At 45.8% G+C, this 14,511-nt stretch overlaps 1 protein-coding gene across 2 annotated transcripts in view; it reads left to right on the forward strand.

Moving 5' to 3' along the window:
* Positions 1-14,235, forward strand: part of LOC135537571 (protein MEMO1-like) — a 55,079-nt gene extending 40,844 nt beyond the window's left edge. For both annotated transcript variants that reach the window (XM_064963702.1, XM_064963703.1), the window contains 3 exons: positions 5,678-5,754; positions 12,484-12,588; positions 13,550-14,235. In XM_064963702.1, the coding sequence (XP_064819774.1) occupies positions 5,678-5,754; positions 12,484-12,588; positions 13,550-13,681 (314 nt within the window). In that variant the 3' untranslated portion in view covers positions 13,682-14,235. The remainder of the gene's footprint in view (positions 1-5,677; positions 5,755-12,483; positions 12,589-13,549) is intronic.
* Positions 14,236-14,511: the final 276 nt, after the last annotated feature.

The raw sequence follows: 14,511 nt of genomic DNA on the forward strand, positions 1-14,511 counted from the left end.
ACAACGGTTAATGTTTACCTCCTTCCCACAACGGTTAATGTTTACCTCCTTCCCACAACGGTTCATGTTTACCTCCTTCCCACAACGGTTCATGTTTACCTCCTTCCCACAACGGTTAGTATGTTTACCTCCTTCCTACAACGGTTAATATGTTTACCTCCTTCCCACAGCGGTTAATATGTTTACCTCCTTCCCACAACGGTTATGTCTAACTCCTTCCCACAACGGTTAATGTCTACCTCCTTCCCACAACGGTTAATGTCTACCTCCTTCCCACAACGGTTAATGTCTACCTCCTTCCCACAACGGTTAATGTCTACCTCCTTCCCACAACGGTTAATGTTTACCTCCTTCCCACAACGGTTCATGTTTACCTCCTTCCCACAACGGTTCATGTTTACCTCCTTCCCACAACGGTTAATATGTTTACCTCCTTCCCACAACAGTTGATATGTTTACCTCCTTCCCACAACGGTTAATATGTTTACCTCCTTCCCACAGCGGTTCATGTATACCTCCTTCCCACAGGCCAACGGTTAATGTTTACCTCCTTCCCACAATGGTTCATGTCTACCTCCTTCCCACAACGGTTAATGTCTACCTCCTTCCCACAACGGTTCATGTTTACCTCCTTCCCACAACGGTTAATGTTTACCTCCTTCCCACAACGGTTAATATGTTTACCTCCTTCCCACAGCTGTTAATATGTTTACCTCCTTCCCACAACGGTTCATGTTTACCTCCTTCCCACAACGGTTCATGTTTACCTCCTTCCCACAACGGTTCATGTTTACCTCCTTCCCACAACGGTTAATGTCTACCTCCTTCCCACAACAGTTAATGTCTACCTCCTTCCCACAACGGTTAATGTCTACCTCCTTCCCACAGGCCAACAGTTAATATGTTTACCTCCTTCCCCAACGGTTAATGTCTACCTCCTTCCCACAACGTTTAATGTCTACCTCCTTCCCACAACGGTTAATATGTTTACCTCCTTCCCACAACGGTTAATGTCTACCTCCTTCCCACAACGGTTAATATGTTTACCTCCTTCCCACAACGGTTAATATGTTTACCTCCTTCCCACAACGGTTAATGTTTACCTCCTTCCCACAACGGTTAATGTCTACCTCCTTCCCACAACGTTTAATGTCTACCTCCTTCCCACAACGGTTAATCTGTTTACCTCCTTCCCACAACGGTTAATGTTTACCTCCTTCCCACAACGGTTAATGTCTACCTCCTTCCCACAACGGTTAATGTCTACCTCCTTCCCACAACGGTTAATGTCTACCTCCTTCCCACAACGGTTAATGTCTACCTCCTTCCCACAACGGTTAATGTCTACCTCCTTCCCACAACGGTTAATGTTTACCTCCTTCCCACAGGCCAACAGTTAATATGTTTACCTCCTTCCCACCGGCCAACAGTTAATATGTTTACCTCCTTCCACAACGGTTAATGTCTACCTCCTTCCCACAACGGTTAATGTTTACCTCCTTCCCACAACGGTTAATATGTTTACCTCCTTCCCACAGCGGTTAATGTCTACCTCCTTCCCACAACGGTTAATATGTTTACCTCCTTCCCACAACGGTTCATGTTTACCTCCTTCCCACAACGGTTAATGTTTACCTCCTTCCCACAACGGTTCATGTTTACCTCCTTCCCACAACGGTTCATGTTTACCTCCTTCCCACAATGGTTAATATGTTTACCTCCTTCCCACAACGGTTCATGTTTACCTCCTTCCCACAATGTTTAATGTTTACCTCCTTCCCACAACGGTTAATGTTTACCTCCTTCCCACAACGGTTCATGTTTACCTCCTTCCCACAACGGTTCATGTTTACCTCCTTCCCACAACGGTTCATGTTTACCTCCTTCCCACAACGGTTAATGTTTACCTCCTTCCCACAACGGTTCATGTTTACCTCCTTCCCACAACGGTTAATGTTTACCTCCTTCCCACAACGGTTAATGTTTACCTCCTTCCCACAACGGTTAATGTTTACCTCCTTCCCACAGGCCAACAGTTAATATGTTTACCTCCTTCCCACCGGCCAACAGTTAATATGTTTACCTCCTTCCCACAACGGTTAATGTCTACCTCCTTCCCACAACGGTTAATGTTTACCTCCTTCCCACAACGGTTAATATGTTTACCTCCTTCCCACAACGGTTGATATGTTTACCTCCTTCCCACAGCGGTTGATATGTCTACCTCCTTCCCACAACGGTTAATATGTTTACCTCCTTCCCACAACGGTTCATGTTTACCTCCTTCCCACAACGGTTAATGTTTACCTCCTTCCCACAACGGTTCATGTTTACCTCCTTCCCACAACGGTTCATGTTTACCTCCTTCCCACAATGGTTAATATGTTTACCTCCTTCCCACAACGGTTCATGTTTACCTCCTTCCCACAACGGTTAATGTTTACCTCCTTCCCACAACGGTTCATGTTTACCTCCTTCCCACAACGGTTCATGTTTACCTCCTTCCCACAACGGTTAATGTTTACCTCCTTCCCACAACGGTTCATGTTTACCTCCTTCCCACAACGGTTAGTATGTTTACCTCCTTCCCACAACGGTTAGTATGTTTACCTCCTTCCACAACGGTTAGTATGTTTACCTCCTTCCCACAACGGTTAATGTTTACCTCCTTCCCACAACGGTTAATATGTTTACCTCCTTCCCACAACGGTTAATGTTTACCTCCTTCCCACAACGGTTAATATGTTTACCTCCTTCCCACAACGGTTAATGTTTACCTCCTTCCCTCAACGGTTCATGTTTACCTCCTTCCCACAACGGTTAATGTTTACCTCCTTCCCACAACGGTTAATATGTTTACCTCCTTCCCACAGACCAACGGTTCATGTTTACCTCCTTCCCACAACGGTTAATGTCTTCCTCCTTCCCACAACGGTTAATATGTTTACCTCCTTCCCACAACGGTTAATATGTTTACCTCCTTCCCACAACGGTTAATGTTTACCTCCTTCCCACAACGGTTAATATGTTTACCTCCTTCCCACAGACCAACGGTTCATGTTTACCTCCTTCCCACAGCGGTTAATGTTTACCTCCTTCCCACAACGGTTAATATGTTTACCTCCTTCCCACAACGGTTAATGTTTACCTCCTTCCCACAACGGTTAATATGTTTACCTCCTTCCCACAACGGTTAATGTCTTCCTCCTTCCCACAACGGTTAATGTTTACCTCCTTCCCACAATGGTTAATGTTTACCTCCTTCCCACAACGGTTCATGTTTACCTCCTTCCCACAACGGTTAATGTTTACCTCCTTCCCACAACGGTTCATGTTTACCTCCTTCCCACAACGGTTCATGTTTACCTCCTTCCCACAACGGTTAATGTTTACCTCCTTCCAACAACGGTTAATGTTTACCTCCTTCCCACAACGGTTCATGTTTACCTCCTTCCCACAACGGTTCATGTTTACCTCCTTCCCACAACGGTTCATGTTTACCTCCTTCCCACAACGGTTAATGTTTACCTCCTTCCCACAACGGTTCATGTTTACCTCCTTCCCACAACGGTTAATGTTTACCTCCTTCCCACAACGGTTAATGTTTACCTCCTTCCCACAACGGTTAATGTTTACCTCCTTCCCACAGGCCAACAGTTAATATGTTTACCTCCTTCCCACCGGCCAACAGTTAATATGTTTACCTCCTTCCCACAACGGTTAATGTCTACCTCCTTCCCACAACGGTTAATGTTTACCTCCTTCCCACAACGGTTAATATGTTTACCTCCTTCCCACAACGGTTGATATGTTTACCTCCTTCCCACAGCGGTTGATATGTCTACCTCCTTCCCACAACGGTTAATATGTTTACCTCCTTCCCTAGCGGTTCATGTTTACCTCCTTCCCACAACGGTTAATGTTTACCTCCTTCCCACAACGGTTCATGTTTACCTCCTTCCTAACAGTTCATGTTTACCTCCTTCCCACAATGGTTAATATGTTTACCTCCTTCCCACAACGGTTCATGTTTACCTCCTTCCCACAACGGTTAATGTTTACCTCCTTCCCACAGCGGTTCATGTTTACCTCCTTCCCACAACGGTTCATGTTTACCTCCTTCCCACAACGGTTAATGTTTACCTCCTTCCCACAACGGTTCATGTTTACCTCCTTCCCACAACGGTTAATGTTTACCTCCTTCCCACAACGGTTCATGTTTACCTCCTTCCCACAACGGTTAATGTTTACCTCCTTCCCACAACGGTTAATATGTTTACCTCCTTCCAGCGGTTAATGTTTACCTCCTTCACAGCGGTTAATGTTTACCTCCTTCCCACAACGGTTAATATGTTTACCTCCTTCCACAACGGTTAATGTTTACCTCCTTCCCTAGCAGTTAATATGTTTACCTCCTTCCCACAACGGTTAATGTTTACCTCCTTCCTACAACGGTTCATGTTTACCTCCTTCCCACAACGGTTAATGTTTACCTCCTTCCCACAACGGTTAATATGTTTACCTCCTTCCCACAGACCAACGGTTCATGTTTACCTCCTTCCCACAACGGTTAATGTCTTCCTCCTTCCCACAACGGTTAATATGTTTACCTCCTTCCCACAACGGTTCATGTTTACCTCCTTCCCACAAGTTAATGTTTACCTCCTTCCCACAACGGTTAATATGTTTACCTCCTTCCCACAGACCAACGGTTCATGTTTACCTCCTTCCCACAGCGGTTAATGTTTACCTCCTTCCCACAACGGTTAATATGTTTACCTCCTTCCCACAACGGTTAATGTTTACCTCCTTCCCACAACGGTTAATATGTTTACCTCCTTCCCACAACGGTTAATGTCTTCCTCCTTCCCACAACGGTTAATGTTTACCTCCTTCCCACAATGGTTAATGTTTACCTCCTTCCCACAACGGTTCATGTTTACCTCCTTCCCACAGCGGTTAATATGTTTACCTCCTTCCCACAACGGTTAATGTTTACCTCCTTCCCACAACGGTTAATGTCTACCTCCTTCCCACAACGGTTAATGTCTACCTCCTTCCCACAACGGTTAATGTTTACCTCCTTCCCACAACGGTTAATGTCTACTTCCTTCCCCTTAACGGTTAATGTCTACCTCCTTCCCACAACGGTTAATATGTTTACCTCCTTCCCACAGCTGTTAATATGTTTACCTCCTTCCCACAACGGTTAATGTCTTCCTCCTTCCCACAACGGTTAATGTTTACCTCCTTCCCACAACGGTTCATGTTTACCTCCTTCCCACAACGGTTCATGTTTACCTCCTTCCCACAACGGTTCATGTTTACCTCCTTCCCACAACGGTTCATGTTTACCTCCTTCCCACAGCGGTTAATGTCTACCTCCTTCCCACAACGGTTAATGTCTACCTCCTTCCCACAACGGTTAATATGTTTACCTCCTTCCCACAGCGGTTAATATGTCTACCTCCTTCCCACAACGGTTAATGTCTTCCTCCTTCCCACAACGGTTGATATGTTTACCTCCTTCCCACAACGGTTAATATGTTTACCTCCTTCCCACAACGGTTCATGTTTACCTCCTTCCCACAACGGTTAATGTTTACCTCCTTCCCACAACGGTTAATATGTTTACCTCCTTCCCACAGCGGTTAATATGTTTACCTCCTTCCCACAGGCCAACGGTTCCGCTACACGTACTATGACGAGGCTCAAGGAGAGATCCACAGATCCATTGAACACCTTGATAAAATGGTAAACACAGTCTGATATTCAGGTATTTCTAGTAACATGAAATATGTCTGTACACACCATCATATCTGTGTTTATATATTCAGGACTCTGACATTGCTTGTTCTAATATTTCTATATTTCTTAATTCCGTTCTCTTTATTTTGGGGGATTTGCTTACTTTGTTAAGTATTACAGCACTGTTGAAGCTATGAACGTAAACATTTCGCTACACCTGCAATAAGATATGTAAAATGCACTACTTGACCAAAAGTATGTGGACACCTGCTCGTCAAACATCTCATTCCAAAACCATGGGCATTAATATGGAGTTGATCCCCCCGTTTGCTGCTATAACAGCCATCCCTCTTCTGGGAAGGAGTTCCATTAGATGTTGGAACGTTGCTGCAGGAACTTGCTTCCGTTCAGCCACAAGAGTATTAGTGAGGTCGGGCACTGATGTTGGGTGATTAGGCCTGGCTCACAGTCTGTGTTTCAATTCCTCCCAAAGATGTTCGATGGGGTTGAGGTCAGGGCTCTGTGCAGGCCAGTCAAGTTCTTCCACACCGATCTCGACAAACAGTTTCTGTATGGACCTCTCTTTGTGCACCGGGGCATCGTCATGCTGAAGCAGGAAACGGTCTTCCCCAAGTTGGAAGAACAGAATCGTCTGGAATGTCATTGTTTGCTGTAGCATTAAGATTTCCCTTCACTGGAACTATGGGGCCCGAACCATGAAAAACATCCCCTGGCCATTAACCCTCCTCCGCAGGTGGTGTTCGCCTGGTATCCAAACCCAGATTAGTCCGTTGGACTGCCAGATGGTGAAGCGTGATTCATCACTCCAGAGAAGATGTTTCCACTCCTCCAGAGTCCAATGGTGGCGAGCTTTATACCGCTTCAGCCGACGCTTGGCATTGCGCATGGTGATCTTAGGCTTGTGTGCGGCTGGTCGGCCATGGAAACCCATTTCATGAAGCTCCAGACTAACAGTTATTGTGCTTACGTTGCTCTATAGTGAGTGTTGAAACTGAGGATAGACGGTTTTTATGCGCTTCTGCACTTGGCGGCCCTGGTTCTGTGAGCTTCTGTGGCCTAACCACTTTGCGGCTGAGCCATTGTTGCTCCAAGATGTTTCCACTTCATATTTCTGATACTTCAAAATGGCCGCCCTTTGCCATGACAGCTTTGTACACGCTTGGCATTCTCTCAACCAGCTTCAGCTGGAATGCTTTTCCAACAGTCTTGAAGGACTTCCCACATATGCTGAGCACTTGTTGGCTGCTTTTCCTTCCCTCTGCGGTCCAACTCATCCCAAACCATCTCAATTGGGTTGAGGTCGGGTGATTGTGGAGGCCAGGTCATCTGATGCAGCACTCCATCACTCTCCTTCTTGGTCATATAGCCCTTACACAGCCTGGAGGTGTGTTGGGTCACTGTCCTGTTGAAAAACAAATGATAGTCCCACTAAGAGCAAACCAGATGGGATGGCGTATCGCTGCAGAATGTTGTGGTAGCAATGCTGGTTAAGTGTGTCTTGAATTCTAAATAAATCATTGACAGTGTCACCAGCAAAGCACCATCACGCCTCCTCCTCCATGCTTCACGATGGGAACCACACATGCGGGGATCATCCGTTCACCGACTCGGTATCTCACTAAGACACGGTGGTTGGAGCCAAAAATCTCACATTTGGACTCATCAGACCAAAGGACAGATTTCCACCGGTCTAATGTACATTGCTCCTGGTTCTTGGCCCAAGCAAGTCTCTTCTTCTTATTGGTGTCCTTTAGTTGTGGTTTCTTTACAGCAATTTGACCACGAAGGCCTGATTCACGCAGTCTCCTTTGAACAGTTGATGTTGAGATGTGTCTGTTACTTGAACTCTGTGAAGCATTTATTTGGGTTGCAATTTTGAGGCTGGTAACTCTAATGAACTTATCCTCTGCAGCAGAGGTAACTCTGGGTCTTCCTTTCCTGCGGCGGTCCTCATGAGATCCAGTTTCATCAAAGCCCTTGATGGTTTTTGTGACTGCACTTGAAGAAACGAAAGTTCTTGAAGTTTTCCGTTTTGACTGACCTTCATGTCTTAAAATAATGGACTGTCGTTTCTCTTTGCTTATTTGAGCTGTTCTTACAATAATATGGACTTGGTCTTTTACCAAATAGGGCTATCTTCTGTATACCAACCCCACCTTGTCACAACACAACAGATTGGCTCAAATTCATTAAGATGGAGAGAAAGGCACACCTGTGAATTGAAATGCATTCCAGGTGACTACCTCATGAAGCTGGTTGAGAGAATGCAAAGAGTATGCAAAGCTGTCATCAAGGCAAAGAAAGGGTGGCAAATTTGAAGAATCTCAAAACATTTTATTTGTTTAACACTTTTTTGGTTACTACATGATTCCATATGTGTTATTTCATAGGTTTGATGTCTTCACTATTTTTCTACAATGTAGACAATAGTAAAAATCAAGAAAACCCCTATAATGAATAGGTGTCAACTTTTGACTGGTACTGTAGCTAACTGTTAGGGGTATCAGACTGTGTTCTAAACCCCTCTCTTGTCTCTCCAGGGTTATATAGTAAATCATATCAGACTGGGTTCTAAACCCCTCTCCCTTGTCTCTCCAGGGTTATATAGTAAATCATATCAGACTGGGTTCTAAACCCCTCTCCCTTGTCTCTCCAGGGTTAGGGTTATATAGTTAACCATATCAGACTGGGTTCTAAACCCCTCTCTCTGGTCTCTCCAGGGTTATATAGTTAACTGTATCAGACTGGGTTCTAAACCCCTCTCTGGTCTCTCCAGGGTTATATAGTTTACTGTATCAGACTGGGTTCTAAACCCCTCTCCTTGTCTCTCCAGGGTTATATAGTAAATCATATCAGACTGGGTTCTAAACCCCTCTCCCTTGTCTCTCCAGGGTTATATAGTTAATCATATCAGACTGGGTTCTAAACCCCTCTCCCTTGTCTCTCCAGGGTTAGGGTTATATAGTTAACCATATCAGACTGGGTTCTAAACCCCCTCTCTGGTCTCTCCAGGGTTATATAGTTTACTGTATCAGACTGGGTTCTAAACCCCTCTCCTTGTCTCTCCAGGGTTATATAGTTAACTGTATCAGACTGGGTTCTAAAACCCCTCTCTGGTCTCTCCAGGGTTATATAGTTTACTGTATCAGACTGGGTTCTAAACCCCTCTCCCTTGTCTCTCCAGGGTTATATAGTTAACTGTATCAGACTGGGTTCTAAACCCCCTCCCTTGTCTCTCCAGGGTTAGGTTATATAGTAAACCATATCAGACTGGGTTCTAAACCCCTCTCCCTTGTCTCTCCAGGGTTATATAGTAAATCATATCAGACTGGGTTCTAAACCCCCTCTCCCTTGTCTCTCCAGGGTTATATAGTAAATCATATCAGACTGGGTTCTAAACCCCCTCTCTGGTCTCTCCAGGGTTAGGGTTATATAGTTAACTGTATCAGACTGGGTTCTAAACCCTCTCTCTGGTCTCTCCAGGGTTAGGGTTATATAGTTAACTGTATCAGACTGGGTTCTAAACCCATCTCTCTGGTCTCTCCAGGGTTATATAGTTAACCATATCAGACTGGGTTCTAAACCCTCTCTCTTGTCTCTCCAGGGTTATATAGTTAACTGTTAGGGGTATCAGACTGGGTTCTAAACCCCTCTCTCTTGTCTCTCCATGGTTATATAGATAACTGTATCAGACTGGGTTCTAAACCCCTCTCTTGTCTCTCAGGGTTATATAGTTAACTGTTAGGTTATCAGACTGGGTTCTAAACCCTCTCCCTTGTCTCTCCAGGGTAGGGTTATATAGTTAACCATATCAGACTGGGTTCTAAACCCCTCTCTCTGGTCTCTCCAGGGGTAGGGTTATATAGTTAACCATATCAGACTGGGTTCTAAACCCCTCTCTCTGTCTCTCCAGGGTTATATAGATAACTGTAGCAGACTGGGTTCTAAACCCCTCTCTCTGGTCTCTCCAGGGTTATATAGATAACTGTATCAGACTGGGTTCTAAACCCCTCTCTGGTCTCTCCAGGGTTATATAGATAACTGTATCAGACTGGGTTCTAAACCCCTCTCTCTGGTCTCTCCAGGGTTATATAGATAACTGTATCAGACTGGGTTCTAAACCCCTCTCTCTGGTCTCTCCAGGGTTATATAGATAACTGTATCAGACTGGGTTCTAAACCCCTCTCTCTGGTCTCTCCAGGGTTGGGGTTATATAGTTAACCATATCAGACTGGGTTCTAAACCCCTCTCTGGTCTCTCCAGGGTTATATAGTTAACTGTATCAGACTGGGTTCTAAACCCCCTCTCTGGTCTCTCCAGGGTTATATAGTTAACTGTTAGGGTTATCAGACTGGGTTCTAAACCCCCTCTCCCTTGTCTCTCCAGGGTTATATAGTTAACCATATCAGACTGGGTTCTAAGCCCCCCTCTCTCTGGTCTCTCCAGGGTTAGGGTTATATAGTTAACCATATCAGACTGGGTTCTAAACCCCTCTCTCTGGTCTCTCCAGGGTTATATAGATAACTGTATCAGACTGGGTTCTAAACCCCTCTCTCTGGTCTCTCCAGGGTTATATAGATAACTGTATCAGACTGGGTTCTAAACCCCTCTCTCTGGTCTCTCCAGGGTTATATAGATAACTGTATCAGACTGGGTTCTAAACCCCTCTCTCTGGTCTCTCCAGGGTTATATAGATAACTGTATCAGACTGGGTTCTAAACCCCTCTCTCTGGTCTCTCCAGGGTTATATAGTTAACCATATCAGACTGGGTTCTAAACCCCTCTCTCTGGTCTCTCCAGGGTTAGGGTTATATAGTTAACTGTATCAGACTGGGTTCTAAACCCCCTCTCTGGTCTCTCCAGGGTTAGGGTTATATGGTTAACCATATCAGACTGGGTTCTAAACCCCCTCTCTGGTCTCTCCAGGGTTATATAGTTAACCATATCAGACTGGGTTCTAAACCCCTCTGTCTCTCCAGGGTTAGGGTTATATAATTAACTGTATCAGACTGGGTTGTAAACCCCTCTCTCTGGTCTCTCCAGGGTTATATAGTTAACTGTATCAGACTGGGTTCTAAACCCCTCTGTCTCTCCAGGGTTAGGGTTATATAGTTAACTGTATCAGACTGGGTTCTAAACCCCTCTGTCTCTCCAGGGTTAGGGTTATATAGTTAACTGTATCAGACTGGGTTGTAAACCCCTCTGTCTCTCCAGGGTTAGGGTTATATAGTTAACTGTATCAGACTGGGTTCTAAACCCCTCTCTCTGGTCTCTCCAGGGTTAGGGTTATATAGTTAACCATATCAGACTGGGTTCTAAACCCCTCTTGTCTCTCCAGGGTTAGGGTTATATAGTTAACTGTATCAGACTGGGTTCTAAACCCCCTCTCTGTCTCTCCAGGGTTATATAGTTTACTGTATCAGACTGGGTTCTAAACCCCTCTCTCTGGTCTCTCCAGGGTTAGGGTTATATAGTTAACCATATCAGACTGGGTTCTAAACCCCTCTGGTCTCTCCAGGGTTAGGGTTATATAGTTAACTGTATCAGACTGGGTTCTAAACCCCTCTCTCTGGTCTCTCCAGGGTTAGGGTTATATAGTTAACTGTATCAGACTGGGTTCTAAACCCCTCTGTCTCTCCAGGGTTAGGGTTATATAGTTAACTGTATCAGACTGGGTTCTAAACCCCTCTCTCTTGTCTCTCCAGGGTTAGGGTTATATAGATAACTGTATCAGACTGGGTTCTAAACCCCTCTGTCTCTCCAGGGTTAGGGTTATATAGTTAACCATATCAGACTGGGTTCTAAACCCTCTCTCTGGTCTCTCCAGGGTTAGGGTTATATAGTTAACCATATCAGGTTCTAAACCCTCTCTCTGGTCTCTCCAGGGTTATATAGTTAACCATATCAGACTGGGTTCTAAACCCCCTCTCTGGTCTCTCCAGGGTTATATAGTTAACTGTATCAGACTGGGTTCTAAACCCCTCTCCCTTGTCTCTCCAGGGTTATATAGTTAACCATATCAGACTGGGTTCTAAACCCCCCTCTCTTGTCTCTCCAGGGTTATATAGTTAACTGTATCAGACTGGGTTCTAAACCCCTCTCTCTGGTCTCTCCAGGGTTATATAGTTAACTGTATCAGACTGGGTTCTAAACCCCTCTGTCTCTCCAGGGTTATATAGTTAACTGTATCAGACTGGGTTCTAAACCCCTCTCTCTGGTCTCTCCAGGGTTAGGGTTATATAGTTAACTGTATCAGACTGGGTTCTAAACCCCTCTCTCTGGTCTCTCCAGGGTTAGTTAGGGTTATATAGTTAACTGTATCAGACTGGGTTCTAAACCCCTCTCTCTGGTCTCTCCAGGGTTATATAGTTAACCATATCAGACTGGGTTCTAAACCCCCTCTCTGGTCTCTCCAGGGTTAGGGTTATATAGTTAACTGTATCAGACTGGGTTCTAAACCCCCCTCTGTCTCTCCAGGGTTAGGGTTATATAGTTAACCATATCAGACTGGGTTCTAAACCCTCTCTCTTGTCTCTCAGGGTTATATAGTTAACTGTATCAGACTGGGTTCTAAACCCCTCTCTCTGGTCTCTCCAGGGTTAGGGTTATATAGTTAACCATATCAGACTGGGTTCTAAACCCCTCTCTCTGGTCTCTCCAGGGTTATATAGTTAACTGTATCAGACTGGGTTCTAAACCCCTCTGTCTCTCCAGGGTATGGGCATTATAGAAACACTGGACCCCATGTCCTTCACCAACTACTTGAAGAAATACCACAACACCATCTGTGGCCGTCATCCTATTGGAGTGCTGCTAAACGTGAGTCATAACAAGTACAACAACAATCTGACATCTACAGTGCACCTTTGTTAGTTATACATCACATGACACACCCCTGTGTGCCAGAAGATCTGTGTATCTGACTGTTCCTGTGTCATGTGATGTACACTACAAACATTTGGGGTCACTTAAAAATGTCCTTGTAATGTCCTTTTTGTCCATTTAAAATAACATCAAATTGATCAAAAATACATTGTAGACATTGTTAATGTTGTAAATGAATATTGTAGCTGGAAACGGATGGAAAATCTACATAGGAGTAGAGAGGCCCATTATCAGCAACCATCACTCCTGTGTTCCAGCGGCACGTTGTGTTAGCTAATCCAAGTTTATACTTTTAAAAGGCTAATTGAGCAATAGAAAACCCTTTTGCAGTTATGTTAGCACAGCTGAAAACTGTTCTAATTTAAAGAAGCAATAGCACTGGCCTTCAGACTAATTGAGTATCTGGAGCGTCAGCATTTGTGGTTTTGATTACAGGCTGAAAATGGCCAGAAACAAAGACCTTTCTTCTGAAACTCGTCAGTCTATTCTTGTTCTGAGAAATGAAGGCTATTCCATGTAAGAAATTGTCAAGAAACTGAAGATCTCATACAACGCTGTGTACTACTCCTTCCACAGAACAGGGCAAACTGGCCCGAACCAGAATAGAAAGAGGAGTGGGAGGCCCGGTGCACAACTGAGCAAGAGGACAAGTACATTAGTGTCTCTGGACGCTATGTAGATATTCCATAAAAAATCTGCCATTTCCAGCTAGAATAGTCATTTGCAACATTAACAATGTCGACACTGTATTTCTGATCAATTTGATGTTATTTTAATGGACAAAAAAATATATTTTCTTTCAAAAACAAGGACAAAGTGACACTAAACCTTTGAACGGTAGTGTACATCTGACTGTTTCTTGCTTTCTTCCCACTCGATTGATTGTGTTTTCCAGGCCGTGTCTGAGCTGAGGAAGAGTGGATCAGAGATGAACTTCTCCTTCCTGAACTATGCCCAGTCGTCCCAGTGCAGGGACTGGCAGGACAGCTCTGTTAGCTACGCAGCCGGGGCCCTCCTTGTACATTGATGTGGTTCACCTCGGACATTCCCAAATGGCACCCTCTTCCCCATATAGTACTTTTTGACCAGTGCCGATAGTAGCCTTGTCCAAGCCAGAAAGGCTCCTCCTCTCCTCACCCTCCTCCTCACCCTCCTCCTCACCATCCTCCTCTCCTCCCCCTCTCCTCACCATCCTCCTCACCATCCTCCTCTCCTCACCCTCAACCCTACTCCTCACCCTCATCCTCCCCCTCTCCTCACCCTACTCCTCTCCTCACCCTACTCCTCTCCTCCCCCTCCCCCTCTCCTCACCCTCCTCCCCTCTCCTCACCCCCCTCCTCTCCTCACCCTCACCCTACTCCTCGCCTCCCCCTCTGCTCACCCTCCTCCTCCTCTCCCCCTATCCTCTCCTCACCCCCCTCCCTCACGCTACTCCTCTCTTCACCCTCCCCCTACTCCTAACCCTCATCCTCCCCCTCTCCTCACCCTACTCCTCTCCTCACCCTACTCCCCTCCTCCTCTCCTCACCCTCTCCTCACTCTCCTCCCCCTCCCTCCTCCTCTCCTCACCCCCCTCCTCTCCTCACCCCTCACCCTACTCCCTCGCCTCCCCCTCTGCTCACCCTCCTCCTCCCCTCACCCTCCCCCTCTCCTCACCCTACTCCCCTCCCCCTCTCCTCACCCTCCCCCTCTCCTCACCCCTACTCCTCCTCTCCTCTCCTCCCCCTCCTCCTCCTCTCCTCACCCCCCCCCCTCCCTCTCCTCACCTCCTCCTCTCCTCACCCCCTCCTCTGCTCACCCTCCTCCTCCTCTCCCCCCCCTCTCCTCACCCTCACCCTACTCCCTCGCCTCCCCCTCT

The sequence above is a fragment of the Oncorhynchus masou genome, unplaced genomic scaffold (assembly GCF_036934945.1).
Source record: "Oncorhynchus masou masou isolate Uvic2021 unplaced genomic scaffold, UVic_Omas_1.1 unplaced_scaffold_819, whole genome shotgun sequence".
NCBI classification, from domain to species: domain Eukaryota; kingdom Metazoa; phylum Chordata; class Actinopteri; order Salmoniformes; family Salmonidae; genus Oncorhynchus; species Oncorhynchus masou.